The sequence below is a fragment of the Etheostoma cragini genome, chromosome 1, assembly GCF_013103735.1.
Source record: "Etheostoma cragini isolate CJK2018 chromosome 1, CSU_Ecrag_1.0, whole genome shotgun sequence".
In the NCBI taxonomy this organism is placed as follows: Eukaryota; Metazoa; Chordata; class Actinopteri; order Perciformes; family Percidae; genus Etheostoma; species Etheostoma cragini.
Genome location: NC_048407.1, coordinates 6,571,015 through 6,585,059, shown reverse-complemented (window position 1 = coordinate 6,585,059; position 14,045 = coordinate 6,571,015). Strand labels below are relative to the sequence as shown.

General features: G+C 39.3%; 1 protein-coding gene across 1 annotated transcript; it reads right to left on the bottom strand.

Annotated features, from left to right (window-relative positions):
* Positions 1 to 4,339: 4,339 nt before the first annotated feature.
* On the bottom strand, positions 4,340 to 11,760 carry lins1 (lines homolog 1). The gene is made up of 6 exons (XM_034874870.1): positions 11,375 to 11,760; positions 11,182 to 11,271; positions 10,309 to 10,441; positions 7,733 to 8,335; positions 6,175 to 6,370; positions 4,340 to 5,106 (listed from the first exon to the last, which is right to left on the bottom strand). The coding sequence occupies exons 1-6, from the start codon at positions 11,690 to 11,692 to the stop codon at positions 4,353 to 4,355; spliced, it is 2,094 nt and encodes a 697-aa protein (XP_034730761.1). The 5' UTR covers positions 11,693 to 11,760; the 3' UTR covers positions 4,340 to 4,352.
* Positions 11,761 to 14,045: the final 2,285 nt, after the last annotated feature.

Sequence of the window (14,045 nt, the reverse complement as noted above, 5' to 3'; positions counted from 1 at the left end):
AAAGCATAACTTCCTCCAATCCAAACTGACTGTCTATAGCGACAACGAATACAATGCGACTAGGGGCGTAAACCTTAACAAGCTAGTGAGAAAGGTCAACTGTGATTGGAGGAGGAGTTGAGATAGACTCTGGAGACGGTGACGGAGAAGAGAAGAGGAGGCTGCTTTCCATGCTGGTTAGCAACGACTCACAAACCCGAGGCCAAGAAGAGTAGAGTCATCAGTCTAACCCCCAAGGTGTGCACACACACACGCACGCACACAAACACACACAAATCAAACAACAACCAAACAATCATTAACATACATGATAAGCATAGGTCTACATAAAGGTGGTAGCCTAATCCAAATTTGGTTGCATCCTAGAATTGTTGGTGCTGGTGGAGGATCCTTTATTTCAATAGGCCTAAACTGTGAAAACCCTCTGTTACAGTAAAAGTCCTGCATTGAGAATTCTTAGGCTTCAGTAACAGTAACTTGTCACCAAGAAAGTGTATTTAAAGTATTAAAGTGTTTTGTGAAGGTTCAATATGTGGTTGCTGTATCACTCTAAATAAGAAGGGACAGCTGGATGGATGCAGATATGTTTTTAAGCAGCACTTTACTGTTCTTCACACTTTATCAGCTCCACAACACCAACACTTCCTCATTTTACTTAATCACATTTAGCTAAACTAACCAATCAGACGCTAGCAGAACTTAGACTCAGGTAGATGTGGTCCCCATCCAGTTGTGTCTACTTGGGTATACACATTAGTCCCTTACTCTCAGGCCTCTACAAAGCCAATTGTGTACCTGTAATTCATAAAATTAAGGAAGACCTGGCCCAATGGACAGCTTGGCCACTCTCTCTCTCAGGGGCGTTGAATCCACTTGGCTTAGTTTAGAGGCTGCCCCAGTGGCCCCTATTCCGTTGCGTCATATACTTATTGCATATAAGGGGTGGCCTCGCCTTAATGTAAAGGACAATTATATTTTACAGAATACTTTAAACGTCATGAGGATGATAAGAAAGTTAGAAGACCAAGATGGTTTTTTTTTCTTTCCTCACACTTGTTTATTTAAAACCAGATTTTCTGGTTGACCAGGCCTTCTCAATGTGGTTTGGTAGGGGTACAAAGACTGTGGCTAACTTGCTGACAGACGACACTCTTCAATCTTCCGCAGAATAACGTTTTTAGGTATTTGCAAATACACAGTTTTATTTTTTTTTAACAATAAGTTGCATTCTAATGGGTTTTCCATCTCAGTTAGTTGAATCTAATATAATCTAAAAAGTACAGACTGTTTAAACACAAATATGTAAGTAGTTAACTCTATAAACACTGTAAATACAGTTTTATGAAATTAACTGAAATATATGAATTAACCTTTACATCTTACAATGTATAAAAATGTCCCCATGTTACACTAATGCTATACTAATGTTGCACCTTGTAACCATGGTTTTGAAAAATGCTTTATAAATAAAAATGTTCTATTGTATACCACCGGAATTTCCCATTTTTCTTGGGATCAATAAACATCTATCTATCTATCTATCTATCTATCTATATTCTATCATTAGACTATTATTACTTATACATTAATGTAAAAGCAGGATTTTACCGTTGTAGTTGGTTAAGCGTTGTATCGGTGCCAACCTGCCCTCCGTCCATAACTTACACTCCTCCAGAGTCAGGAAACATCACTGCAGATCCATCTCACCCCGGACACAACCTGTTCCAGCTTCTCCCCTCTGGTAGGCGCTACAGAGCACTGTACGCCAAAACCAACAGCCTCAGGAACAGTATCTACCCAGAAGCCATCTCTCTGATGAACAGCTGACTCCTGACCCACAACGTCAGGTTCAATTCTGGTCAAAAACCCAGTAACACTTTCTCTACAACACCTGTTTACTGGTTCAACTTATTATTCCACCTATTTAGTATTATTCATCATTCCCATTCTCACATCTCACTTATAATTTTTTATTTAATCATCATTCTCATTTCCTATTTCAGAACTGTTCATATTGTAATATAATAACATAATACTATTTATCCCAGTATACTTTGCACTATGCTCCACATTTAAATAATTTTATTGAACTCTTCATTGCACTCATGCCTCTATATTTTTTCTGTTAGAGTATGTATATATTGTGTATATATTAGTGTGCATATTTTAGTTTTGGTTGTTTTGTATGTGTAAGCACAGTGTAAGTAACGATTCTCCAAAGAAAAATTCCTGTGTCCTGTGTGAATGTGTCCTCTCATTGTAGAGCTATAACTTTTACAAAGAAAAGAGAGTTAGAGAGGAAAATGGATAATATTGGTTAGTAAGTTCAAGAACATCTTGAAAAGATGACTTATAAGATGTCATAAGGAAGCACGCAAACTTAATGCTGATCTGGAGTGTGTAATGATGTCTAATGTGCCTGGCATCTCCAAATGTGAAGGAGAAACAATAAAATCCTTGCTTCCACATTATACATGCAATGCAAGATTTAGCTAAACGAACAGGACAGTAGGGCGCGTGTGTGTGTGTGTCTCTTTGAAAGGCGTAACAACTGTGTAGATACAGTCATAACACTTAACACGTGTGTATTTGAGATCACAATGAAGGCCATGTTCAGAAGGGTGAGGAGCGAGTAAAGGCGCTGGAAATTGGTGGATAGGAACTAAAGGAAAGGGCCAATGCCACCATACTTTACCCCACTCTGGCATCACGGCTAGTGTTATCCAGCTGTGATGCCACGGTTTCATTTCCTATAAATTCTTCAAAATAAAAGTCCTCCTTTATTTTGTTATTTAAATGCTTTTTATAATGAAGCGGCAAAAATCAGGAAATGTTGGCTTTTTGTGATAAATAATACAGGTAAGCCCCAATACAATGCTGGTAGATGTGTGTGTTTCATTACAACAAGAAATTAAGGTGGGAAGTTTGACCCTGAACTGACCGTTCTTTTCTTTGGTTTTTGTGTTTTTCTCAAGTTAAACATTTAAAAAAAGAAAAGAAACTTGTCTCATCAAATATAATTATTTATTAATGATGGCAGTAAAGCTAGGTTTGCATGAAGGCCAGGTAAAAGGCCAGCTGGAGATTTAAGCCTATACATAGGCCTAAATGTATTTTAATTTTATTTGTAAAGTTGTAGGTATGGCTGATACAGGGGCAGGGCCATTACAGAAAAAAGGAAATTAAACGCAGAAAAACTAAAAGCTAAAAGGAAAAGTGACGGACAATGGGGACAGATACCTGAGTCAATCTTGGTTGGGCTTTAAACCGATGGAGACAATAATGTGATTGTAAATGATTCAACCCCCCCCCCCCCCCCCCCCCCCCCCCCGAATTGGCCCTCATGTACTGTATGTAATATTTCTACTCCATTCATAAAATAACGTTAGATTGCATAATGTGGGTGTACATCAGTAGCCATTTTCTTTTCAGTCAAATGTTGGCCTAATATTTTCTTTTCCTTTGTCCCCCTGTAGCATTACTTATGTAAATTGTCCTTGGGCTCCATGAAATGTGCTATATAAATCTAAGTTATTATGTTGGTTTCTACAAAAAAACTCCTGATGCTTTGGTACATGACACAGTGACAGTGATTCCCAGATTAGCTTGCGATACATCCAAAGAAGGTTAAGTAACCGCATGTAACCCTTGAGATGCACGATGCATCTGTAACATCTTCTCTTATCGTAAATGAATGATTTTCTGTCTGAGCAAAACATTTATTGCGACTATATGACCTCCCAGTAATGCTAATTTAGTAATCTACAGTGGGCAATAAAGTACCGTATAGAAAAGATTGTGTGGTAAAAACAATACCGCTTTAGTCCAGAGCAGCCCTAGAATCAACACAAGCTAAGTCATGGCACCAAAACAGCTGTGGTAAAAATTGCATTAACAAGACTTTTTTTTTTCATTTTTTTTTTTTTTCAAATGCTATAAAATTGAATAAGACACCCCAAAATGAATGGAAGTAGTAGAATGTTATTTGGGGTTATTACAACTGGATAGTTAAAAAGAACATTGATATAGGAAAACGGGTCAATCTGACCCGAGGGCAATTTGGTGTATTTTAGCAGGATTCTGACAGCAGCAGAAATGCAGAACTGAGTACACTTTGATATCTGTTTACTTATCGCAGGTAATATCATCATGGCGACGTTAAACAAACGTTATTGCATATTTTCCTCATATCGTGCAGCTCTATTCCCTAGTAAATAGTCACTCTTAAATGCAGTAGTTAGTAAAGTAATTCAATTACTTTTGAGAGAAATAACTGGTAACTGTGAATAATAACACATTTTTTACTAACTTAAAACACTGGATCATTTTTCCAAACATGTTATACATCTTTATCATTTATTGAAATGTAAGAGACGTGATAGCTTGGAACAGTTCTCTATTTGTGCTAAGAGCTTCAGGAGTGAAGAGGGGTTGTATGGGAAGAGTTTCTTTGTATGCAGCCTGGTCACCACCTCTTTGAGCTTAGACATACAGAGGACTGCTCTGGCCAATGTTTCCAGGGCCACCGGCCCCGGGTGAGGCGCCACATAAGACACCTCATATTGTTTCTGCCTAATAGGTACTGTTGGTCCACTGATGTCTTGTTTCACATCTAAGGCACTAATTGTGCTTTTGTCACATACAAGTGCCTCTGGTTCATCCTGAGAAACCTCCATGTTCTCTGGATCAGACTCGTCAGAACTATCGTACTCTACCAGGTGAAAACCAGCAGCCAAACTGACCCTTCCCACTGGTTCGGACTGGGCACAGGAGCTGAATTTAGCCCGATCTGACTCACCTTTACATGTCACCTTTAAAGTATCAGCAGCACATGAAGCAGTAAGAGACTGCTGCAGTGAAAGATGAAAGTGCAGCGAGCGGATTCTCCCGCACGCTGCAGTGAAGCCCTGCCAGTCCGCTCGCAGGTATTTGAGGTATCGCACAAAGTACTCCAGGAAGCAAGTTTCAGTGGAAATGAGGAAGTCCAGGAGGATGCTGTGGTCGAAGGAGATGCTCTGAAGCAGCAGCAGGAAGTGGCAGTGAGGGTTGCAGCCAGAGGCACAGGCCGCCTCCAACACAGCAAAGTCATCCAGCCCAGAATACATTCTGCAGGGAGAAACATCAGAGAATCCCAGTGAAACTTGATGCAGTCTGTGTTAATTTTAAGTCTTTTATTATGTGCTATGGTTTATTTGCCTAATCCATCCAACTTGTACCCAGTCACCAATAGTGGTTGCTAAATTGATGTGTAAAATAACCAGCCAGTGTTGTGAAAAGCCTCTTTCTGACAATATACTGTAACCTGTGTTACAAAAGTAACATGTTACAAAAGTAACACAATTACAGTAATGTATTCCTTTTTTGTGTAACACAGTAATATAACGCATTAATAATACCATTTCTGTAATATTATACCCATTACAATCTCAGTATCGCATTTTAACCAGAAATTAAGTGATGTGAGTAAGTGTAAGTGGTGTTTTTTAAGAATTCACTGGCACCTCGAAACATTTTGGCACCAGAGAAAAAAAGTCAGTGATTCGTATTTCCTGTTGCTGGGATTTAGTGGTTGAGATCACTGCGTAACATCTGTGTCCCAACAGGTAACGCAACGGACAACATCTGTTTCCTGTCAGCCGGGACAGCATTGTGTCTGAGCAGCTGACAGATAAAAACATGTCGGGAATTAACGTTTAGGCTGGTAAAAGCATTACATTTTATCAACGATGGAAAGTAACTACACCAAACTTCAATACAACAGTAAGGTATTTTTAATTAAGTATTTCCATATTCAAGCCTATGTAGGCCTAGATTTTTACCTCACTATTTACTTTATAGCTTTAGTTACTTACTGCAGATTGAGATTAATAATACAAAATACTGTGAATAAATGCTGGTGCATTAAAGTAGATAAAGATGAGACTTTATTGATCCCATGGTAAAATTCACAAGCTACCAGCCAAGTCATAGTTTCGCTGTTATTTTGGTGAAAGTAACAAAGTATAAAGCATTACAATTCAAAGACAGCAATATTGTAATACAACTAACTCTCAAATGACTAATTATTAATGTGTACTGTATTACATTTTGGAAGTAACTTGCCCAACACTGACTGTAAAACATACATACTGTTGATGAAAATGAATGACACATTGGTCTGTACGCCTGTTGTACCTGTGATGGAGAAATATGGACAGCAAAGCTTTGGCGGCCTCCATCATGTCGTCGTCCTGTTCGCCGAAAAGGAGGCTGACCCAGCAGCACTGATGAGTGTTCTCTGTCAGCTGGACACCGCAGCGCCTCAGGAAGCCCCACAGACTATGCAGATACCCAGACACTGCTGTGGCCCTGTCCACCCCACTGTCCACTGCTGTGAGAGGACAAAGGCAGGTATCAGCCTAACCCTGTTTCCCATACATACTTGGGCGCACCCACACAGGAGATTGAGACCTGCCCTCATAGATAAAGTCCAAGTTGCATTTTATTCTCTCCAATCAATGATGTATTTTTTATAGCGCACACAGACCAGTGGCTTCCGAGCCCCTACCCCTTGAAAAGTCACTAAAGACTGTAAATATTAACACTCTATGGAAGTCTTCCACCGCATGCATGAGTGCATCAACGCTTCACTTCAGGCATATGGCCTAGCATTTGGCTAGTGGTCTTGCCGTTGGATTTCTGGAGATTTGATAAATGTAGAAGTAGTACAACAGTTCATAATGCTAATACTCCAGTGAGGCACCAGCTTGCTGAGCATTCATTCACCAACACTGCGTCGGTTGTCACTTGTCAGACAGTCAGGCTATTTGCTGTTGATAAGTACCAAAGCTTTGAAGCTCAAAAAATGGTATTCAGTACATTCCTAAATTGCCTAAGTCTAAAGTTCACTTTAAACCCAGCACCAACTTCTTCAAACATTTATCATGTGACATCAATCCGAAAAAACACAGTACATACAATATATACTGTTTGTGTACGAGTTTTGTGATTTTCATCATGGATTCTAGAGCTGCATATAATAATTGATTAGTTGTCAATTATTATAATAATTGCCAACTATTCTGATAATCGTTTAATTGGTTTGAGTCATCTTGAGTTGTTTTTTATTTTAAAAAATAAGGATTCTCTGATTGGAGCTTGTTACATGTGAATATTTTCTAGTTTCTTCACTCCTCTGTGACAGTAAACTAAATATATTTTGAGTTGTGGACAAAACAAGATCTCTTCTTCTTGGGCTTTTGGGAAACATTGATCCACATTTTGTCTGTCAGTCTGTAGACCAGGTAACTATTTGAGAAAATAATCTACATTAAACTAATCTTTAGTTGCAGCCTAGTCTCTGCGCTGAAGAGGAAGGTCTGGCTAGTCCATACAGCATCCAACCAATCACAATCATCTTGGGTGGTGCCAAGCGCCAGACTGAGCAATGGTGCCTCTAAAAAATAACCTCAAAAAGGAACTTGTTTTGGTGGAATGTGTATGTTCAAAGGTTGTTTTATTCGTGCAACAGAAAACTCAGATTGGACAGATAGTCTAGCTAGCGGTCTGGATTTACCCTGCAGAGATCTGAGGAGCAGATAACCATAGTCCTCAGAAATCCACCGGAGTTTAAAATTACAACACAAAGAAAGAGGAAGGTAACGGCCATCCGGCTGAATTAAGCAGCACCGGAGCAATCCCAGAAGTGGAACGTCATGGATATAGACTAGTTGCAGCTCTACTGGATTCTCACCTGTTCCCCCAGCGGTTTGGATGTGAAGCTCCATGGACTTGAGAAGAAGCAGGCTGACAGCTCTCAGCATCACACAGTCTGGTTTCTGACCTTCTTCCCCTCTGATGGATCTGGTCCCCCCAAAGAATGAGGAAGACTCCACTTGAACACTGTGTAACCAATCAGCAGCCATGGCTGTTAACACACTCTGAGACAGCACACTCATATCCGAGTCAAAGTGCTTGTGTTTCAGCCCAGTGAGCAGCACTTCTCCTAAAGCCCAGTCCTCTCCGGCCTTCTGATGAACGGCTCTCTTCAGAAGCAGCAGCGCTCGTTTTTTGACAAAATACTCGGAGGAGCAGCTGATAGTCCTGAGGAGCGCTGAGGAGTGAAGGTAGGTCATTCTAGGACTCTCCAGACAGACGCCAGCTCCACATATTACACTGCATGCGGTCAGCAGTTCCAGCAGGTCCAGCAGAAGGCAGAAGGTTGTTCCCCAGCGTCCGCTGCTGCTGGGAAGGTCCACTAAACACTGCATTGTCTCGTCTCTCTCCTCAGAGAGAAACTTTGAACATAGAGCACTTAGGCTGGAGTCAAAAGCTGCCAGAAGTTTCCAAAGGATGTCTGATGGAAGAAAAGAAATGACTTTAAAATGAGACTCATCTAGCTGTCTGATTTTACCCTGCAGAGATCTGAGGAGCAGGTAACCATAGTCCTCAAAAATCCAGTTTAAAATTCCAACACAAAGACAGTGAAAGGTAAAGGATATCCGACCGAAAAGAGTGACTTCCGTTGGAATTTCCGGGGGCACCTGAGCAATTCTGAAAATTAAATGTTGTGGATATGAACTACATTGCAAGCGACCTGGGCTGCTCTACTCCGGCCCTCATGTTACTCTTAGCAATTTTGAACGCTATCATTTTAATCATTGATCATTTGATCACCTAAGTAATAAAGTAAAGAGGATTTGCTGCTTTCTGTTTTTTAAGGGCCAGAGAAACAATGGTCAACAAAAGCCCCAGATGCAAGGCAGGGTTCAGAAGTTCCTTTGATGTTCACAAAATTTGGTGGGAGCATTGCTATCATCCAGGAACATATTAAATGCTTTTGAAAACATTTCACCTGATAGAATGTCAGACATCTAAAATTTTGTGCATTTATATTTTATGAACACGTTTAATGACTTTTGGATGTACAAAACTCAAACCCATGTTCAAACTATTAATAATTTCAATTGATATGGCAATTGGTCTTGGCTTTCTTTCGGCTTCTGGGGGGATCTTATGCCATGTCTGGTCAATTACAAACAAATAACATCCATAATTGGCATATTGGGGGGGTACCTGAGCTAGGGATGTAACGATACATCGATCTGGATAGATATGTCAATTCAATCCTCAATGATGCAATATTAATACAAAGTGAAAATATCGATACATATTGTTGTCTTTAAGACGCACCTTTATTTTGAAATGTGTGATTAACATCATGGCTCGGGAAAGGGACGTTTGGGGTCCCCTGCTGGAGCTGCAGCCCCCACCTGCCCTCTTGCAGTGATTACATTTATCAAGTACTGTATATCGGAAGATATAGCAATATCAACATGTATGTTAATTAATTTATTGTTAATTAATGTATGTTGTAGTCAATTAGTTACAAGAAACTGCAGTACAGATATGAACGAAGAGATGTTGATGATACTTACCAATGCAAGACTTCTCCTTGTAACAGAGTATTTTTACAGTGTGGTATTAGCACTTTTAATTAAGTAAAAGGATCTGAATACTTCTTCCACCACTGTTTATATTATGCGTTAACATAAAGGAATGAATATCATCTGATATACGAGATATTTATGGGCAATTTCGCTTTTACGGTTACTTGGCATGGGCTCTATCGGTATTCCCCTTAAAAATCCAGTATCGGCCGGGCTATGGTTTTTCTCTTGCACATTTTATGAGCCACTCAGTGTCCTAGGTTTGGGAGATAGCATTGACTGTGATGCACAGTATGAAAAAAGCAGAGGATATGTGAGCTGGCTGATGAGCATGTTCTGCTGTGACCAACAGGGATGATAAGAGTTCACACATCAGCAGAGTTACTCAGGTTTAAGCTAAATCAGGGTTTCTACAGGTTTCATCAGTCATACTTAAGACTTTTTAAGACCATTATGAATTAAAGACCTTTATCACAACATAAAAAAATGCCGTAGTCCGAAAACATTGTCTCAAACTATTTCCTGATTTCCTCACTGGCATTATAGGACTGGTGTCTAGATCGGCTGCAATATAAGTTGCATGTTGGTCTCATTTGTAGTTGTAAGACAGCAAATTATATTTGGACTATCGACCAAAAGAACTACAACATTCTGAAGCACTGCGGGAAAATTTCAATGAGCATTAGAGGTAGCGTTACTACTGACATAGGAAAATTAAGACCCATTTAAAATTATTAAAGACCTAGAACACAATATTTCAGCGAATGTAAGACTTTTTAAGGCCTACAATTTTGACTTTTTAAGACCCAGCGGGAACCCTGGAAATGAACAGACAGCTTCTGTTCACAGTGTAAATGGAAAAAAAACTACCAGATTTTACCTTGATGAGCTCCTTTAAGAAGTTGTTTTAGGACTTCAGTCAGTGACCACAGGCATGTGTCCAATTCGGGACCGGGGAGTGAGATGTAAAACGCCTGCACACACTTCCGCTGCCAGATAGGACTGACTGTACCCTGAGAAATCAGAGTCCATATCATACACAAATAATATTGGAACATAGTACAATATGTCAGATTCTATATAAAGGTAGTATTGGTCAAGTAATCACTGCTCATCATTTACATCTAAACTTTACCACTTCATCTTCTCCTGACCTGTTGGCCTTTCTGTTCCAAATTTGTACAGCAGCTTTTAGGCCAAACTCTTTGTATGTGCTCATTGGAACTCATTTATTTCAGGCATTCTTCTATGAAAATAAACACTGAATAACTTCTATACATGGCATGTACAGACCTCATACTTTCCTATACTTTTAAAAAGGGATATGATATAATAGTGTTAATTCGGTGTGGTTAAAAAAAAGGTTTACCAGTAAAGGAGTTTTAAACAAAAGAGACAAATTGCGTGGATTGCAGGAATTGAACGTCCTATGCTTGTGACTAGTAATGCTAGGGGGTTTCATGCTGTGTTCAGGAATACTACGGACAAATGTTTGTGTGATTGTAATTACAATGGCTTTAACTCACCTAAAACAGAGTGACACAAGGTATTATGGAAACATTGGAACAAATGTCTGTATGTGTTAATCACTTATGAACTTCAAAGTATAGAACTGTCTGGTCTGTGTTGTTGTGTTTAACATACTTTTATACCTATATGGTATGTGCTGAATTGAATTGAAGAAGTTTTCTAAGCACTCTTTGCTAAAACCTCAGTACTTTTTAGGACCTGGACTGCAGCCCTGGGAACTCACAGATGTGTGTAGCTGATAGATCACACACGCTGATGTGGTCTTTGCAGCCAGATGTGAGATGATCGGGTCCTTAGCCTGGAACTGCTGCAGCTGTGGAATAGTCCTTGTTACGATATCACTGTAGAAACCACGTACGATGTTATAATGTAGATTTGGGTTTTTGTAGTAAGCCTGAGGAAAAGTGAGCACTTACCAGTTGTGACATGAGATCCATGTCTTGAAACAACACCGTCAGCATCCTGCGGCAGTATGATGAGACAGCTGGAGACAGGCTGCGAGACGCCAGGTTGGAGGTCATCTTCTCCACCAGAGTCAAACTGATGCAGCTTAGCTCCGCGCTGGTCACACGGAGATTCTCTCTGTCGTTGCCGGGGACCAGTCCGGAAAGTATCACGCAGGCCACGCACTGGCTGGGGCACGTTCCCGTCAGAAAACACGTGTACGCCTCTCTCAGACAGTCAAAGCGCTCTAGCACGGTGGAGAAGGCTCTGCAGCTCGCTGAGTGCTCCATGGTGCTGCCTCTTTCATGTGGAACACACAGTTACGGAACTGCTCCTCCTCCTCCTAACTCCTAGTTGTTTTCGTTTTTTGTTTTTGTTTTTTTTCTTGTTTTCTTCTTCTTCTTCTTCTTCTTCTTCTTCTTCTTCTTCTCCTATTTAATGGCGGATGCAAACAACTTTTAAGTGCATACCGCCACCTACTGTACTGGAGTGTGTAACATCATGACAGTCTACATTTATCTTAAATTCTACTCATCAGCCCTTTCTTTTAAAAATGTAATTAGTGCTATCCTGGTGATTCTTATCTCCTCTCTTTCTTCTTCCGATTCCAGTAAACCCCATCAGATTCCATTACCGCCCCGCCTCCTGAACCCCATGCTTAAACGCCCTTCATTCAATGTGAAGTACAATAGTACATGTTCAGCAGTTTCTTTAACCCCACATTTTTCAGTTTTTATCAGTCTTTTTACCATAAAGAACAAGATGCCATTCAGTCTGTGTGATCCACCATGGCTTGTCATCATAGGCCTAATTTCCTATAATTCTTTATACTGAGAGATTGTTGTATTTTACAATATCCCCTTCATTTTCTGTCTTCCTCCCACCTTTTATGCCATATTGCAATTCCTTTCTTCTTAACCACAGCTTTTCCCTTGCCTTTTCTTAGAGGAATTGGAACTGTTATTTCCTTTAGTAATGCCGCTTTAGCTAGTTTGTCTGCACTCTCGTTCTCTTTTAACCAAGACCAAAATATATATATATAACAAAACTACAAACCACAACATACTATGTATACTTGAGTACTCACATTTAAATTTTCCTAGACTTCTTTAAAGCTTTTGACAGTGTGAAGCACAAGTTTCTTTTTCATTCACTTAGGAGATTTGGATTTGGTGATTTCTTTAGCAGTGCCATCAGAACTTTATACAACAATGCTAATTGTGTTATTAAGCCTAAACATGGATCCTCTCCTAGATTTGATGTACATCCGTCAAGGTTGTCCCATATCACCGTATATTTCTTACCTGCCGCCCAACTTCTATGTACTTATTTTAAGAGGGTATTACTATTGTTGTTAGTCAGCGGGCTGATGACCCTAAATTGTTACAATTCCTCTAGCTATTCTTATTATCAAACTGTTTTGTAGGGCTTCTGGTCTTGGATAGAACCTAAAGAAAATGTGAACTGTTAGCAATAAAAGAGGTAATGCAGACTTAATAGCGAACATTACAGTATAAAACTATGTAACGTACTCAGGTATTACAATAGCTAAGAATGATTACCAGAGGTGTTCAATTAATTTTAATCCTATTGTTAAAAAAACATAAATAAAATTGAATCAATGGCTTTTAAGAGATCTATAATTAAGAGGCAGAGTTTTACTTTTAAAGGCTGAAGGGATATCTAGGTTACACTACACTACACATACACTGCATTTTTACTTAGTGTTGATACCCACACTTGTAACGCTATAGACAAAATTCTCTTTAACTTTGTTTGGAAAAACCACAATCACTGTGTAAGAAAATATGTTCTAATGAATGAGTACTGTAAAGTGGAACTTAACTTTTTGGACTTTACTACAAAATTATACATTTAAAATCAACTGGATCAGATGTCCTTTTCTGTGGAACTTTATTCCCCTACATCTTTTCTTCTCAACTTTATTTGGATCTGTAACTATAATATTGACAAGATTTCCGTCAAACTTGCTTCTTTTTTAGACAAATATTATTGGCCTGGTCTTTAATCTTCAAACGTAATTTTAGTGCCCACAGATTTTATATTTGGAACAATAAATATGTTTTATTAAAAAATAGATCCATTTTCTTTATGCATTGGGTTGTTAACAACATTTTGTTGGTCGGTCAATTAAATAACCAAGACAGTCAACTTTATTCTTCTGAGGAATTTCTTCAGCATTATGGCATCCCTGTTAGGATGTTAGGACTAACAAGCTCCAGAGCAGTTTCTTCCAGCCATAACCACCCTAAACTCACACATGCACTGACTCCACTCCACAGACTGCCCCCGGCCCCGGACTTTCTTCTCCCACCTACTGTGCAATATTGCTATATACTACCTAATGATATATAATACCAAAAAGGGCACTGGAATTCTGTGCAATTTCATACAGTGCAATATTGAATACCATTTTATTTCATTACAGTGCATTATTTCTTTATTTGTTATTAATACTTATACTACTTTTTGCATAATGTGTATGCAAAGCTATTTCACATACAGTCTGTAAATAGTTGCTCTCAGGACTGTGCACCAGGTCTCCACACCCTGTCTTTTTATTCTGCACTACCTATACTTTACATTTTTATATTTTTGTTTTCCGTGTCGACACTGTAAAGG